This window comes from Silurus meridionalis, chromosome 25 (assembly GCF_014805685.1).
Source record: "Silurus meridionalis isolate SWU-2019-XX chromosome 25, ASM1480568v1, whole genome shotgun sequence".
NCBI classification, from domain to species: Eukaryota; Metazoa; Chordata; class Actinopteri; order Siluriformes; family Siluridae; genus Silurus; species Silurus meridionalis.
Window position 1 is genome coordinate 8,486,758 of NC_060908.1, and position 12,488 is coordinate 8,499,245.

At 43.2% G+C, this 12,488-nt stretch overlaps 1 protein-coding gene across 3 annotated transcripts in view; it reads left to right on the plus strand.

Annotated features, from left to right (window-relative positions):
• bco2a (beta-carotene oxygenase 2a) overlaps positions 1–12,334 on the plus strand; it is a 28,209-nt gene extending 15,875 nt beyond the window's left edge. For 2 of the 3 annotated variants that reach the window (XM_046839216.1, XM_046839217.1), the window contains 6 exons: positions 2,736–2,896; positions 3,055–3,222; positions 3,306–3,443; positions 6,898–7,080; positions 11,478–11,588; positions 11,740–12,334. In XM_046839216.1, coding sequence (XP_046695172.1) covers positions 2,736–2,896; positions 3,055–3,222; positions 3,306–3,443; positions 6,898–7,080; positions 11,478–11,588; positions 11,740–11,853 — 875 coding nt within the window. In that variant the 3' untranslated portion in view covers positions 11,854–12,334. Of the gene's footprint in view, positions 1–2,735; positions 2,897–3,054; positions 3,223–3,305; positions 3,444–6,897; positions 7,081–9,995; positions 10,146–11,477; positions 11,589–11,739 lie in introns of those variants that run through there. The other variant, XM_046839219.1, reaches the window with a different exon arrangement.
• The last annotated feature ends 154 nt before the right edge of the window (positions 12,335–12,488 follow it).

Sequence of the window (12,488 nt, forward strand, 5' to 3'; positions counted from 1 at the left end):
AGTTTATGAACTTTATTTTTGATAGAGAATCATAAACTAAGATTAATGAAGAACACACACAAAAAAAATCTGCAATTCATTTCACTCCACATCTCATGTCTTTATTCCCCACTAGAGGGGTGCACCCTACACTCCGAGAATCTCTGAATTAGCCTTACATCTAAAATTCTGCACAGATTGCAGTCTTTGAGGAGAGTGCTGCCGCTTCTCATGATTCTGTCCCCGATTCAAGGCATTCAAGGACCTGAGGCTCACAATTGGACCTCGCAGGGGCTGGAGATGGGCTCTTCCCTTTCGCCTTCCTCACCTGCCGGGTCCAGCACCCAATCGCAAGTTTCAGAAGCATGCTTTTCAGTGGTTTCTTCCATTTGCAAGGAGAGTGCTCAGCTCCGCCTCTCTTCCTCTGAAGGAGATGGGGGGAGATTTCTGCGAGCCCCCTGAGACTACCCCTCAGGCAGTTCTTTTTGTGGAGTCTAAGAGGTAATGACCCATGGCGTCGCCAAGCTCGAGATCGACTAGTCGGCTAATTGGCAGAAGGCTCGTCCACCTAGTAAGCTTGACAAGCCCTTTCTGCAACCCACGTTACTGCCTCCTATCTTCCCAGACATGCACACATGCTCCAGGTTGTGGGTTAGGCCTTATTCCTCCCTTTTTCTTTAGTCTTTGTGTGTAACTATATTTGAATATAGTTGGACTGAGAGAGTGTGGTTATGGGGCGATGCCCCGGATTGCAAAGATGCTCACTAGATGTCTTTCCTCGGATAATGCGTCATCTTTCAAAGCCACAGCGCTGCCCACTAAGCTCCTGAGAACCACCTCGGCGCTGGTGGGCAAGGTTTATGCCTCAGCGGGTAAAGCTGCAAACCATGGCTGTGCTGCAGGCCTATCAAGCCGATCTGCTGCAGGAGCTAGATGTGGGAGATGTCTCGGGTGGTCAGCAAGTCCATGAGCTCCTCTTTGCTACAAACCTAGCCCTTAGGGCTACCAAAGAGACCGCCAAGGCCATTGGCCCGGTCCATGGTCACCCTAGCCTCGACTGAGAGACACATTTGTCTCACCCCGTCGGATCTTTCCAATAGGGATAGGGCAGTGCTACTAGACAACCCGCTAGTGCAGCCTAGCCTGTTCGGCGATGCTGTTAATGCGGTCGTCCACAGGTTTCAGGAGGCCAAAAAGCAGTCAGAGGTGCTTCAGTGATTCGTCCCACATCACCCTCATTGGGCCTGGACCACAACACTGCACTTCCAGGCATTGTGAGGTGCAGAGACAGAGCATCGCAATGCATACTCACCCAAGAAGGATCCGGTGTGACACTCGAGGCCAAAGCCCTGGGAGATGACGGATCTGAGGACCGTCATCTCAGATAAGTTAAGGCTAAATGCCGAAAAGAGTGTGCTTTCTCTATCACTTAGAACCACTTACTTAGCGTATTATGGGATTCAATTTAAAATAAGCATGCGGGGCACATTTCAAACATTTAAAAAAAAAATTGTTGGGTCTGATGGCAGCAGCATCCAATGCGGTTCCACATGTCCTCCTGCACATGAGACCCACTTAGTGGTGGCTCAAGACCTGAGGATTACCCAGAGGGGTGATCAAGGTTACATGGTGAGCACTATGTGCCTAAGATGTGTGGAGAGATCCCGGGTTCCTGACTAGGAACCCCATACTGGGAGTTCCTGGGCATCGCATAACACTTATGACGGATACGTCTCTCATTGGGTGGGGAGCGGTCATGAGTGGCTGTTCCGCTCAAGGTCTCTGGGCAGGCCCCATCAGATGTAGCACATTAATTGCCTGGAAATGCTGGACGTGCTTTAAGCTCTGAGGCATTTCCTCCTGTACGGACAACAATTCGGTGGTTTCCTATATCAACTGTTGTAGAAACAACTCAGAGTCAAGAGTTTTGCGTCCAGAAGACACAACAAAAGCCGGAGTTGGTCTGCCGAGCAACTCCCCTCCAAACAACTTGTTTGCGACTCAAGAGACATTGCACTGCCCCCTCTGGTTTTCCCTAACACCCCTAGCCTATCTAGGGCTGGATGCCACTGTACTGAATGCCTTTGCCCCGTCACACTGCTCCTGGGAGTTCTGGAGAGAGTTCACTGGGACGGAGTCCGTCTCTTCCTGGTGGCCCCGCGGTGGCCAGGCAGGCCATGGTTTGCAGACCTGGTCTATACTTGTTTTTTCTGCTATGTGTGGCTCATTCAAGTGTTCTTTATTAATTTTGCATTGACTAAGCTGCATATCATAATTCTATAATGCATAAAAAAAAAGAATATTTAAATAGCTGTTGTGAAATACATTTTAACAAAACAATTAAATCTGCACCAACAAAGCTAAATTCATATTGAGAAACGTTTGCATATTCAATCCAAAAGAGTAAAAGATGGATTTGATCCTCAAAATTATAGGCACCAAATCCGGTTTGAAAGTCAACTGTGGACCTGTAGACGTTCAGATATTATAAAATAAAATAAATAACACTGCTAGATATGATACTAATGATTTCTAACTATATACCTAGCACAACTTATGGAAAATGGTTAGTATATAGATCACCATTGATTTTAAAATTCTCCAAGAAATGAATAGAGACACAATAATGGCCATGGTTGTTCTCTGGACATTTCATACTTTAAACCATAATACATAACTAAGTCTTTAACAAACATTTTTATTTAATCTTTACTGTATTTGAGCAGATCATGTAACATTATGTATTTTCTTTCTAGCCATGTCAGAGAACTACCTGATGTTCATTGAACAGCCCATAAAGTTAGACCTGTTTAAGATACTGACATCTGGGATGAGAGGGAAAAGCATTGATGACTGCATCTATTGGGATCCAAAACAGGAGACTGTCTTCCATGTTGTAAACAAACATACTGGAAAGGTGACACCAATGAGCATTTTTGACCAGCTAAATCCAGTATTCAAAGATTTAAAATCTGTTCCGTACTATTTTTAGTGTGGATTTTTCTTAACTTTAATTTTTTATTCAGTTATTAAAATTGTAGGTCATTCACAGAAATTTCCATGTTTTTGTAACAGGTCAGTCCTGTGAAGTACTACACAAAGGCTTTATCCACCTTCCACCAGATCAATGCTTTTGAGGAGAATGGCTTCCTAATTGTGGATATGTGCTGCTCAGATGATGGACAAGCCCTTAAAATCTATTTTCTACAGAACTTGCACAAGTCAGGAGAAGAACTAGATGAAGTTAGTAAATTTGTCTTTCCGCTTTTTTGCATTGGTGTTCAACTTTATTTAGGGTTTAATATTTTTTTTACTTTTATAATCAGGTTTATAACAGCCTATCCATGGCATTTCCTCGCCGCTTTGTATTGCCTTTGAGCATTACCAATGATACGCCACTGAACCAGAACCTCAACACAAGGCCTAACAGCTCTGCTACTGCCATCTGCCTTAGTAAAGATAAGGTAGGCTGCTAGGGAATTTTTACAAATATTAAATATATAACAAAAATACATGAATATACACCATCCAGGCATATCATTATTACCAGTCAATGAATAACACTAATTAACAGGTGGCATGATAACGCACTATAGTTATATATATATATATATATATATATATATATATATATATATATATATATATATTGTAGTGATTCGCTTGTGCGACAGATGGAACCCACACACAAGGAGAGCAGAATTGTAAGTGTCACATCGTGTTTTATTTACAGTATTTACAGGAGTGGTGGGGGAAAGGGAGAAGTGAAGTCGTGAATGCGAGTATTTCTTAGTCCGTTGGTCGCCATTATTTGGAGCTCGGAGGGGTTTCGAGTCGCTTGAAGCCACGGCCAGGCCAAGGAGAGCTGAGACCCCGTCCTGTCTGTACGGGTGGGTGCTCGGTGTCCTTGGCACGTAGGAACCTCTAGAGGGTCAAAGAGGCAGGGTAAGCGTCGGTGTGGTCGCTGTGATAGCTCGCACTGCTCTTTCTGCTCTCGCTGCCATCTCTGCTTCCTGTGAGAAAAGTGAGAGATAATTTGTGAATTAGTTGGGAGCCAGACATTCTTGAACCTGCTTTCCTTTGTGGCTCCTTTTATACTATTCATTCGCCTCAAGGAGGGTGAAGAGTTGCCGCTCACCTAATTAGGTTCCAACCGTGCCTTGTTGTGTCGCTCCGCCCCCCTGTCATGTGCGCCTTGGCTTTCAATAATATGGGTGCTGAAAATAATGAAAAATTGATATGCTGTATATATATATATATATATATATATATATATATATATATATATATATATATATATATATATATAATTTGTTTAAAATGTGTTTCGTCCATATACACAGTTTACAGGGAATTCTTGAAAACTGCTGTTAGAACTGTGTATAACTCAGTGTCAGGCTCTTGGCACTCACTTCCGGGCTCATGACACTGACTTCCAGGTTTGCGGTGTGTGCTTCCAGCTTGGTGTCCATCTTGCCGTTTTTCCCGTGCCACCCATTATTTTAAGAGACCTTTTACATTTACTCTGGGTTAGATTATCTCGCTGGTTCCTTATGTCCCTGAGGTTAGTCTTGCTGTCTTGCCTGTACTATTTCCTGGTTCCCAACCCTGTTTCGAATCACTGTTTTGCCCTGCCTACCTGATTATTGGTTTGGACTTTGGACTGTTTTTGGTTTGTGTTTTTGCTCTGCCTGCATTGCTTATTTTGCATCTGTTTAGACCCTGGACTGGTCATCGGACTGCTCAGCTCCAGACCTCCGCCGAGGGCGCCGCTTGGCTCCACACCTCTGTCGAGGGCACTGCTCAGCTCCTGTCCTCGGACAAGGGTGCCACTCAACTTCGGACCTTTCTCGAGGGTGCCACCCCCAGTCTATCCGCTTGGTCAAGCACGCTTCCCAACCCATCAGCCCTGCTGTAAAGTCCTCCTGGCACCTCCAGACTGGGAGACATTCTCTGCAGTGCCAGGTGGCTTTTACAGCAGGGCTGATGGGCTGTAAAAGCTTCCAGGCACTGCAGAGAATGTCTCCCAGCCTGCCTGTTATGGTGCCCCTCTGCTCCTGAGCCCCGCCAAGGGCACCTCTATGCTCCCAAGCCCCTCTGAGGGTGCCACTCAGCCTTGGACCTCCACCAAGGGTGCCGCTCCGCTTCAGACCTCCGCCGAGAGTCCGCTCTGCCTCAGACCTTTGCGAAGACCCTTGCTTCACCTTATCATGTCAAACAGAAAGCCTGGGTGCCCACCGGAGACCTAGACGTAGTTTGTGGTGTCTGATTTTTGTCTGTTCCTGGATTCGGTTTTGTCTCAGCTTGCATTGCTTTGTTTGCCTGTGTTTAGACCCTCAACTAGTTATTGGACTGTGTTCTTGCCTTTGCCCCATTGCTCTGTCAGTCGGCTCTCACTTTAAAACTGATTTCTCTGTTTGCTACTTCCATTAAAGACTGTTTTCTCCATACCCCTTTTGCATTCTGCATTTGGGTCCTCCTTCTAGTCTCACCCACTGACACTCTGCTAGGCATCACATAAAATGAAGACAAAGTAGCCTAGCTAACAGAAATTAAGTCCAATAGATGTTCTTGTGTTTTAATCAAAATGCAGAAGATCTAGATAGATAAACAGACAGACAGACAGCCACTACCACCCCAAACCCATCCAGAGAGCTGCCCAAAACCAAATCAGCCTTCTTGATCATTTGTTTTCATCTACAATTCTGATCTGTCCTTAGCATAATGGTGTACAGATAACCACTAGCTACCTCAGACTGGTAGATGATCTCTAACATCCTGCTGTAAACAATAGAAACTGAAATAACTTAGAAACAACAATGTACATAACGTGTGTGCAGCACGCTACAGATGTGTTTTGCCAGTTGAACTTGGCTGTAACAGTTTACCTCTGACCAATCAATCAGAAGACGGAAAAATTATGATGATATTCTGGGCCAGCTAGTTGAATTTGAAATCTGATTGGTTAAAGAATCAGACACATTGCTAATAGAGACTAAGATAAAAAAGGCCAGCAGTACAGACTTTGAAGGCCCTGGGCAGATTCATTGACATGGCAGCACATAGAGGCTGAAATCTGATTGGACTAAAAATCTAACATCCAAATACTCATCCTGGAAGCAGTGCAGCCAAGAGAAACGATACAAAATAAAGAGAATAGACTTTTGGGAATAAATTAATACAATTTGATGGAACAAATATTAGAATTCAGGTTGCAAATGTAGGTCAGTGCATCTGATAGTGTTTAGGCCAGTGGAGAAGGCTTTGCTGGCCCTGACGGCTCCCCACTGTATAAACCACAATGTACATAACTTCTGGGATGACCTTTCAGTCAAGGTTGTTGTCAGAATGGACACCATGGTATTTGTAATCTAGCTCAACATCTTAATCAATTATGATAATGGGGCTAGCTGTTTCAATCCAAGTCCATGAAATTGTTGATGCACCCAACAAACTCAATATCTTCAGAACACTTGGCAGGTGGCAGAGATCTGAGTTTTACTGAAAGAGATTACCTGTCTTCTTATCTTCTCTCTCGAATAGGAAGGTTGGATGGTGTTAAATGTACTCAGCAAATCAAATAAAGTGATTCTTATTGTGACACTGTAGTTCAAATGTGGGAGAAGTGGGTCTTCTGCAGAAGATATGTAGATGCATTGTCCAAGTCTTCCTGAAGCTGGTAGGCAAAATTTAAAAGAGTTGACCTGCTGTCTGAGATATGGGTGGGTTTTTGTTACAAGCAGGTGGATAGGGCACTGATTAGTTTCCTCAGTACTGTGGGTCAAAAACACTACAACACAAAAATCCTATAAATACACCATTATAATCTTCTCAATGGGGAAAAATGTGCCACACATTTGTTTACAAATGTTAATTATTTTTTAATGTTCTGATGTCTGTTTTATAATTATCTACTAGGTATTCTGCATGTCGGAAGATCTGCATGACAAAGAACTGCTGGATTATGGGGGATTTGAATTCCCTCACATTCACTATGACAGGTGTAACACCAAACCTTACCGCTATTTCTATGGATGCGGTTTTGGCCACCTGGTGGGAGATTCGCTGATCAAGATGGACCTCGAAAACAAAAAGTTAAAAGTAAGATCATGCACTGATGTAATTCGAAACTTTTTTTAGGTTAGGTTTTACATGATGAAAATGTTGAAAAAAATATTTGAGTCTGATGTAATTAGAGCTGTGTTCATATTATAAAATATTTGAAAGTGATAAAGAATATTTTAAGATTATAGTGGTATACGAAATGGATGCAATGTTATACAGTAGTGTGAAAATTACACTTTGTTTTTGAGTCTTTGAGTTCTATGGTTTAATTATCAGGACATAATAAATACAACACATGACATATTATACAGTCTTAGTATTATACATTTATAAAAAAAAAAAAAAAAGCCAAATTAGATTAGCCATGTCTAAAAAAAACTAAGCACACCCTTATTGCTTCCATAGGAATTTAGAAGTAGCAGGCCCATGCTGCTAATCAAATTTCCTTGATTCATTGATCACCACTATGAATGTTTAAGAGGTTTGTTGGTCTAGAGCATTTAGGTGTATGGTAACACAACGCCAAGGAGGAATGGTGCCAGCAATGATCAAAGAGAGGCAAATGCTGCTTCCTAATAATCTGACAAGGGAAAGGTGTAGGCGTCCATCCCTAGGGGGGCTGGAGGTGTAAGGGAGAACCAGAGGGGTCTTTTGAGTCGCGAACAGGTCTACTTGAACCCTGCCGAATCTCTTCAATTGGGGGTGGAGCCACCATTCCCCTGGCCTTGGCTCTTGTCTTAAAAGAGTGTCTGCTGCTTCGTTCTTTCAAGGAGAGCAGCTTTCCCTGGGCCACCAGGAGGATCTGGCATGCCAGCTTGTATAGGAGGTATGAGCACACTCTTTTTGGCGTTCAGCCGTAACACCACTTCCTCCATGTAAGCGAGAAAATATCTCGATGCTGGACCACTAAATTCTGTGATTAGGCTAGTATTAACCAATCGTCGATTTACTATAAGATACAGATGCCCTGAAGTCTCAGGGGGGCCAGAACCGCATCCACACACTTCATAAAAGATGCAGGGTGAGAGGGCAAGACTAAACGGAAGGACCCAAAATTGGTACACCTCGGCCCCGAAAGTGAACCTGTGAAAAGGAAGGATGGATACATTAAAGTATGCATCCTTTAGATCTATCGTGACAAACCAGTCCTCGGATCTGATCTGAGACACAACCTGCTTGATGTTCAGCATTTTGAACCTGAGTCTAATTAGTGAGTCGCTCAGCTGACATAGATATAGAATAGGACGCAACCCTCCGAACCATAAAAACTGGACTCTATATCTGTTGGAGGGACCACCTTGATTGCCTCTTTCATCAGGAAAGAGTTTACTTCTTGTTCCATGACCAGAGTCAGGGTGGGACACATCCTGTCAAACCGGGGCAGATAAGACCGAATCTAAATCATATAGTCTATGTCTACAGTATGCAGGACCCACAGAGACAGGTCAGGTAGAGCTTCTGAGGCTGCCAGGTAGTCTCTTCAGGGTATCAGTCTCTCAAGACTGACCTCTGGTAGGCCTAGAGCCAGGGCTGCACCATGTTCCAGCTCAAGGAGCCTCGAAGGGGGCCGTAAGTCTCCAGCTCCGCTACGATACTGGGCAAGGTGGATGCTCGCTGGAGCTGGCCATGCTCTGAATCACTGTTTCAGGGGCAGAGTTGTGGCAGGGTTGATGGACCAGGTCCCTGGAGGTGCTGGAGTGGGGCGGTCACTGTGTAATGAGGTGCACCATGCCCTTTCCCGGCAAAGTCCCCAGAACATCCCGTCTCAGGACTTCTTGGCCAAAGCCCTCTTATTATAAATGACAGTCCTCAGATCTGCCATCTCAGTAACATCTCAGGTACTGGGTTGTTCCTGGTGCTGCGCCTGCCGAGCAACCCCCAATGAGAGCGACATGTGAGAGAACCACCGAAACTGTTTCTTGGCCTCCTGGAACTCAATGACTACTATGTTTACGGAGTTGCTGAATAGACCAGTCTGCACTAGATCGGCGTCCAGCAGCACGGCCATGTCTTTATCTGTAAAATTCAATAAGGTGAACCATAGTTGCCTCTACGTGGAGGCTAGGGCTGCCATAGATGGGCCAATGGCTATAGCGGTCTCTTTAGTTGCCTTGAGAGCTAAATCCCCATATGGCGGAGCTCCTGGTCCTCCAGGACGCTCAAAATGCCTCCCACGTCTTTCTCCCGCAGCAGGTCAGCCTGATATGCCTGTAATGCTGCCATGGTGTGCGGACATGCAGTGGCTTGACCTGCTGAGGCAGAAGCCTTACACACCAGTGCCGACGTGTTACGGGACAATGCATCTCTTCAACCCGGGGCACCGATCCATAACCATGCTTTTCTTATAACATTGGAATACAACGTGGATTTGGGACTAAAATGGCGGGCTGAATACAGCTTTGCCCAGGCCCTGGACACCTCGGTGCAGGTCAGGTTGTGATGTAGGTGGCAGAAAGCCACCTTTCTGCTCATCAGCCGGCTGATCGAGCTTGGCAACGGCACGAGTCACAACCTCCATAAGCTCCTCTACTTTCGGCAATATGGACAGACAATATACACATGCACATAGAGCGCTTCATGAACAAACAAAAGCTAGCTCCGGCTTCACTTCATGCACGTTTTACAGCTTCCTGGTCAAGACGTCACCCTGCCAGTGATGCCACACTTTCCATTGGACAGATTAGACACATGATTCTGAGTGTGTACAACGCAAAAGCGTCCCCAAAGCATTGTTGATGCAGCTCTAGTTCTTGAAAGGGAATCTCATTGAACTAAAGCGACAATGTAAAAAAGAGTGAGGTACAGTTTCTCCACAATAATGTGAAAGGTACTTGGTCCCCTCCTTTTCTCCCTCTATACCCACTCTATTGGTAAAGTCATATCCTCTCATGGTTTTTTTTACCACCGCTATGCTGATGACATTCGACTCATCTTTTCCTACCCTCCCTCAGATACCACAGCTTCCGCTTGGATCTCGGCATGCTTGACAGACATATCTTTATTGATGCGTGCTCATGAATTCAAACTGAACTCCAGCAAAACAGAACTGTTGGTCATCCCAGGTGATTCAGCTCCAGGTCAAGATCTCCGAATAACTCTTCATGACTCTCTGTTCTCCCCTTCAGCCACGTTTTGCAACCTTGGGGTAACTATGGACAATAAACTGTCCTTCTCCCCACATGCTAATGTGGTTTGTTCTTGTCAATTTCTTCTCTACAACATCTAAATGATTAGACTATTTCTGTCCTATTTCGAGACTGAACTAATGCAACTCTCTGCTGGTAGGTCTTCCTTTGAATGCTATTTGTCCACTGCAAATGATCCAAAATGCGCTCCCTTCACTGGCTTCAAGTAGCTGCATATATCAGATTTAAAACACTGATGATTGCCTACAAATCCAAAAATGGACCAGCACCATCTTAACACATAGAATCTTCATCACACCTTGCACTGCACCACGTCTGAGATCCTCCAGCACTGCTCGACTGCTACCACCTTCTCTCAGAATAAGAAGTAAGTATACCTAAAGACTCTTCTCTGTTCTGGCACCAAGGTGGTGAAATAAACTTCCCCTAGAGTCCCTGCTATCTTTAAGCGATGTTTGAAGACCTACCTCTTCCTGAAACACTTAAATTAGCAATCTACAAGTTTGCTTTGTTAAAATCAAGAGTTGTAGTCTGATTTATTTTAAGCTTGTAATCTAGCGTATCAGTTTAGATTTATTCATAGCTAGAGACTCAAAGCACATTTGTACGTCGCTCTGTACAAGGGCGTCTGCAAAATGCCACAGATGTAAATGTGTCAAAAAACGACCAGCCTTGCCTCTCTTTAACACGCTGCCTGCAAGAAGTTGATCTGTTCTATCGGACTATCTGTTCGTGGAATTATCTGTTCAATCGGACTGTGTGGACTTCACCATTCCCTGGCGTCCTATGGATTTGCTAAACTAAAGTCCTTTCTCAAGGACTTTAAGGATTCTGTAGACATTCCCGGTACGACACCAACTCCCCCTATCTACCGATACATTCCGGATCATAATCCCTTCCCGGTACTGTTATTGCTTTTTACTGCTCTTCTCTGCTACTTCATTTTCCGCCTGTGTTTTTCCGGCCTGACAAAATGAAAGACTAATAAAGTAATACACAACATAATTACTTCAAGTTTTAGCTGCTAAAGTTGGTTCTACAACTGGTATTGAATCATATTTTGTACTTTTTTTTTGCAGACATGGATTCTCCAGTTTGGCTTTTTGTGAACACAATGATGACAGTGTAATATGCCATGTGTTGTTCAGTTAAAGCTACTTTATTTTTCACATGCATGTACTAAAACAGCATATATTTAAAGATAAATTACATATGTACATACACCATATGTAATTTGTATGAGTTTACAAATACAAATTAAAAAAAAAAATTTTTTTTAATGGTTAGGCATGGCATCAGCCAGGCTTTTATCCATCTGAGCCTGTGTTTGTCCCCTCACCTAATGCAGAGGAAGAGGATGATGGAGTCATCCTGTCTGTTGTTCTCACACCTACTGAGGTACTGTAAGACTCTGCAAATTAAAACATATATAAAAACATAGACACATTTAACATTCAAAGATGTTCTATGAAACTTTCTGCAGTGCTTTTTGTTTGTTTGTTTTTTTTACTCTTTTTATGTAAATGTCTATTTTGTGTGTTGGGTTTAGGATAAAGGTACTTTCCTGCTGGTTCTGGATGCTAAGACATTTGAGGAAGTGGGAAGGGCTAAAGTTCCTGTTAACGTTCCCTCCGGCTTCCATGGAACCTTTAACTCCTTGTAAAAGAACAAATATAATCAAGTGACATAAGAAGCCCCAGCGTTTGCCATGTTTATAAGTGACATCACAAAGTGATAAGTTTCACAACTTTCACAACTTGGTCCTTCCTTTTTTAGAATTAATCTGCTTAATGTCTTTGTTTTTTACGTTTTTGTTTTAACACTTGCTGTTAATTATTCATTTACATATACAATAGACATTGCATTTGGAGACACTCAAATATTTTTATATCAAAACACCAATATTTAGGACTGTTCAAGTTTAATTGTTTTACTTCTTGTATTAACAACTAAGAAACAATGCTTCCTAGATTGTAGCTTTTGGAAACATAAAAAGTCACACTTAAAATCAATTACATATGCTGTTTTCAGTATTGTAACCACTGTACCAAACATTGTGCTTTAGAAACCTAAATGTTCAGCACACCTATTACAAAATTGTATTTTAGAACGCAAGCTTAATAAAATAATTTATAATGATAGAACTAGTTCTTCTGGAAATGTGTGTATTATGATTGTTGTGAACCCTAAAAGAAATGTGAGTATTGCTTCTAAGGAGCATAAGAAGTTATTAATCCTCCCCACAGGTGGCGTCGCATCTCTCTGTTGGCCGAATTACACACGTGTTTCAGAGTGGGG